Source organism: Nannospalax galili, unplaced genomic scaffold (assembly GCF_000622305.1).
Source record: "Nannospalax galili isolate Female #2095 unplaced genomic scaffold, S.galili_v1.0 scaffold284, whole genome shotgun sequence".
Taxonomy (NCBI): domain Eukaryota; kingdom Metazoa; phylum Chordata; class Mammalia; order Rodentia; family Spalacidae; genus Nannospalax; species Nannospalax galili.
Genome location: NW_008354281.1, coordinates 3,557,668 through 3,562,963, shown reverse-complemented (window position 1 = coordinate 3,562,963; position 5,296 = coordinate 3,557,668). Strand labels below are relative to the sequence as shown.

General features: G+C 34.6%; 1 protein-coding gene across 1 annotated transcript in view; it reads left to right on the top strand.

Moving 5' to 3' along the window:
- The window catches only part of LOC103748760 (oxidation resistance protein 1), a gene marked incomplete in the record, with an annotated part of 105,654 nt that overhangs the window by 20,383 nt on the left and 79,975 nt on the right, over positions 1–5,296 (top strand). Inside the window, 2 exon segments of the mRNA XM_029555214.1 lie at positions 359–466; positions 1,092–1,205. Coding sequence (XP_029411074.1) covers positions 359–466; positions 1,092–1,205 — 222 coding nt within the window.

Genomic DNA, 5,296 nt, shown 5'->3' with positions numbered 1-5,296 from the left:
TGTATACTGTATACTCTGCATCATAATCAATTGAGATCATAATATTTTTAGGTTTTACAGTTTTTTTATGTTTTCTTGGATATAGCTATTCATTCAATCTTATACTTTTGTTTTTCTGTTGTAGCATATTAATATAATTTCATTTTCCTTTTAAACAGGTTGAATCGAGGGACTCTTTGAATAGCATAGCCCTGAAATTTGACACCATGTATACTCTGCATCATAATCAATTGAGATCATAATATTTTTAGGTTTTACAGTTTTTTTATGTTTTCTTGGATATAGCTATTCATTCAATCTTATACTTTTGTTTTTCTGTTGTAGCATATTAATATAATTTCATTTTCCTTTTAAACAGGTTGAATCGAGGGACTCTTTGAATAGCATAGCCCTGAAATTTGACACCACACCTAACGAACTTGTTCAGTTAAATAAGTTATTCTCCAGAGCAGTTGTTACTGGACAGGTATTGTCATTATTTGAATATGCTGAAATTTAGAAACACTGGATATTCATTTAACATAGGTAATAATGTTGAAAAGAAGAGAAGACTACTTTGTATGCTTTGAAGAAATCGTATTAGCCATGTAAAAGTATTATTCTTTTCTTAATACAGCTGAAAACTTATAAATTATGTTTTCAAATACAGTCTTAAGGAACTTACTTTACAGCAGTTTGAATAAATGGATAGAATTCTGGTATGTTTAAAGGTTAGCTCTTTCCAGCTCTACTTGCTCTTTAGGAGCAGTTAGTTGCCTAAGTGCAACTTTCAGAAATAGTCTCGCCTGTCTTAGTAGTTTTGTTTTTTATTTTAATTTGTCTTTGATTTTGGGGAAATGTTCTATTGAAACATAGCACCATCTAAGAATTTCCTTGTCTGTGGAGTGATGCATTACATTGTATATTATTAAGTAGTCACAGTAAGGCTCAGTTTGTTGCTCTCTTGCGCCAATGTTAGCATTGCTGTAGTGAACATTGGTACATATCTGGTTTTTTTTTTTTTAATTATGTTTTAGAGTGTTTCTTTTTGCCTTTTTATACCTGCCATGAAATATAATATACTTATAATTTTTTTGTTTATTTTCTTACAGGTTTTATATGTTCCTGATCCTGAATATGTCTCTAGTGTTGAGAGCTCTCCATCTCTAAGCCCCATAAGTCCTCTGTCACCAACATCATCTGAGGCTGAATTTGATAAAACCACTGTAAGTATCCCACTTTTCAAAGATAACTGTGAGGAAATCTCACAGTATGTATATTTCTCATCATATTTGTTTTCATTCTAACATGACTATGGTTAAAATGAAATTAGGTCCTTTTATATTGTCGAACTGAATAGCTTAGATTGTTATACCTTTGGTGGTAATGGTACAAAGATGCTCATCAGCTCTAGCTCATAAATACCAGATATAATTTAATATTCCAGGGAACTATACCTAAAAAACAGAAGTTTATCACAAAAAGGTCATGTCCAATTTGAATTTTATTTATGTATTTATTTATATGAATGTGTGCTTGTGGGTGTATGTGATACATGCATACTGGTACTTGGAACTTTTAAATTGAGTTTATTTTTATGCACTGCCTTTGAAACATAAGAATTTATCATTCTTTTCAGGATTAATATAGTAGATTAATTTATCTAGCATGGCTAAGGAAAGAATATTCTGTGTAAGCTAGATTTTACAAATGGATTTCAGTAAACAAATTGAGTTTAATAATTGTAGTTAAATTCTCTCTAAAACGAACTTTATGAACGAATTTTATGTTTCATTGTCTTTTCTAAATACACTAATACTGATCATAGTTTTTCATTTTTATAGTGATTATTGGTTACAAATTAAAGATACTTTCTCTGTTAGGTGACTTAGACTCTTTAAGGGAAAAGCCTTGATGTTGCTCTGTTGACCGTAGGAGACAACTTTTTTTCTTATGCCGATTTGTACTAAAAATTGATATCAAATGGCAAACTGATAAATGAAAACAAATTATTTTTAATTTGTCTCACAATTATTTAAGCTCTAGCATTTTACTTTATTTTCCAAGCTTTACTATTTTATTTTGCTTTACTTTTTATGGGGTAAATAATTATTGATAATATTTTTTCTTCTTGCCCAGGTAATTTTTACTGTATATGTGAATGAGTAGTGGGAACTTTCTCAAATGTTTATTTGCTGGCTTTATTATTTATATAAATATGGAAGCATTGTACTATGGAATGCAGTTACATGAAAGAAATATAGAGATTTTATCTCTATAAACTATATCTCTGTATCTTTTATCAGAAATGTTTGGAACCAGAAGTGTTTCAGATTTTAGAAATAATTGCATTTATGTTTTTGTGTATGTATGTATGTGAGTATCTAATGTGGAAAGAGAGTGTGGAAGGAAAGGGGGAGAAAGGAAAGGAAAGGAAGGAAAGAAGGGTCCTCACTCAGGCTAGAACCTGCCTAAATACAAACTCAGGAGCCTACACCTTAGAAGTATGGGTTGAGAGCATTCTGGCACATTTTTTTTTAGTGTACTTAAGCAGCAACCTGCTACCTGAGGTTCAGTGTGGAATTTGCTACAGTGGTTTCATGGCATATTCAGAAAGTTTTGAATTCAAGGCATTTCAGAGTTTGAGATGGAGGAATACTCAGTCTAATTTTACATTTATTCTCACTGAAAAGACTGGAAGTCATATTTTAATAATATATATTGTTGAACAAATAACACAATAATAACTGAACATAGTCTTCTCTCCTCAGGGGATGTGCAGAATTGTAGACATAAGGGAAAATGACAGAGAAGAACTGCAGCCTGAGGTTAATTTAGATTGGCTATCTCACCTTTGGAATTTTATAAAGGCAAACTGTAACCCCTTCCCTGACTAGAATCCTTTGAGGTCCCCTTTCAACCATGTCTGTCTACCTCCTGATAGTTGAAGCCTTGAAATTAAAGAAAAGGTCAGGCAAGCAAACAAAACAGTTTCCCTTCTATGGAGACTTGATCCTCTATGTACTTTTTAAAAATATTTTACTATTTTTAGTGTATGTGTATGAGTATATTGCCTGTATATGTACAAGTGTACCCATGTCGTCCAGTGTCTGTGGAGGTCAGAAGAGGGCATTGCATCCCCTGGAACTGGATGGTTGTTAATTGCCATGTGGGTGCTGGGAAGTGAACACTGGCCCTAGCAAGAGCACCAGTGCTCTTAACTGCTGAGCCGTTTCTCCAGCCCCCACCACCTGTACTTTTGCCATGTAGGTGAAGCCCTGTGAAGGATCCCTTCACCCTCAGTGTCTCAGCTACTGTCAGATATGGTACAGAAAGTCCTTTATGATCACTAGTCATACAGATAAACTTTATACTTGGGGTGAATCAAAACTAGAGGTAAGAGATAGAATAAGTCTTGGAACTTTCTTTTTCCTGAGGTGGCAGTTATCACCTTCTTTCCAGGTGTTGTGTAATAGTTAGAAATAATTCTTGCACACCTTTAATCCCAGTACTCGGGAGGCAGAGGCAGGTGGATCTCTGTGAGTTCAAGGCCAGTCTGGTCAACATAGTGAGTTCCAGGACAGCTGGGGCTACAGGGAGACCCTGTCTCAAAAAGACCAATAATAATAATAATAATAATAATAATAATTCTTTTGACTAGCAATTTTACTTTTGCCTGAAATTATATTTTGTACCAAGCTAAAATGATTTTCCTGTTTAACTTTCTGCATATCTGTGTTTATATTTCTGTATTATAATTACCATGTATGCTTCTATCCTATTACTTATCCAATTATACAGATTCTTAGAAGAAAGAAATTGTGTTTGAATATTATTTTTTATTGAATCCAATCCATTATATAATGTTCTAGTATTGTTACTATATATTCATTCCAGAAATTGTCAGTCAGTGCTTCCAGTAAAGATTGATAGACTTCCTGAATGCTCAGCTTGGGCTCCTTATGTATGAACCTAAAGTGTTTTCTACTTTTTTAACATACAAGTGTTTATTTGTTCTTAAAAATACTTTATTTCATGGGGCTGGAGAGATAGCTCAGCGGTTAAGAACACCAATTATTCTTGTAGAAGATCTGGGTTTGAATTTCAGCACCCATATGTCAACTTACAACTGTCTGTAACTCCAGTCCAGGGGATCCAACAGCCTCTTCTGACCTCCGAGGGCAATGCATGACACGGGTGCATTTACCTACACCCAGGCAATACACACATACACATAAAATAAAAACAATAAATATAATATTTAAAAAATAATTTATTTCATGTAGAAATATTATCTTTGAAAACTTAAAGGGTTGAATATTTTGTTTTTGTTTTTCACATCAATGAAGAAATGGAAGGGATGGAACAAAGGGAGAGAAAAATGTCAAAAGCAGCTAAAATTTACTGTTAGGTATAATGACACCCTCTTTGTTTTCTTGAGATGTGGTCTCTTTTTAAATTTTTTTGACTTATTTATTTATTTTTATGTGTATGAGTGTTATTCCTGCATGTGTATAAGTACACCTGTGTTGTACAGTGTCCAAGGAAGACAGAAGAAGACATCAGATCCCCAGGACCTGGAGTTACTGATGGTTGTTAGCCGCCATGTGGGTGCTGGAATTCAAGCCAAGGTCTTCTGCAAGAACAACCGTGCTCTTAACTACTGAGCCATCTCTATGGTCTCATATCTGTGGACATTCTTGAACTCACAGTGTAGCCAAGGACAACCTTGAACTTTTGATTCTCCTATCTCTACCCCTCTTAATCCCCAGTGCTGAGATCTAGGTATGTGCCACTGTGCCTGGTTTAATGCGGTGCTGGGGATCAAACCCAAACTAGTGAATTCTAGACAAGCACTCTACCAACTGCGCTGTATCCCTAGTAATTCCAAACACTTGGAAAGAGTTATCATTTATTGCTGGATTAGGTTCACTGCACATTCCTCTGTCCTTTGGGTGGCTGTCTGCATCTGTGGCTACCTTCCCATTTTTCTTCTGTTAGTATGGGTGTTTCTGGAATATTAACCAAAGGTGAGAAGGAAGAAACTTAAGTCTCAACTGAGAGCCTTATTTTCCTAACTCACTTCATAAAATGTCAGCATAGAGTGGCCACATTCATCAGTGTCTATTCAGACTACCATTTCCTCACAGCCTCTTCTTTCTCTAGATTAGGCGTCTCTTTCTCCTTACCTGTTAGGTACTCGGCCATAATGAAGCCTCTGTTATTTACCCTGGAATGTTCTATGCCTTACCCACCTTGGTAAATAATTCCTTTTAGAGTTCCTCAGCTTCCCATTTTTCAAATTTTTTCTTTCCTC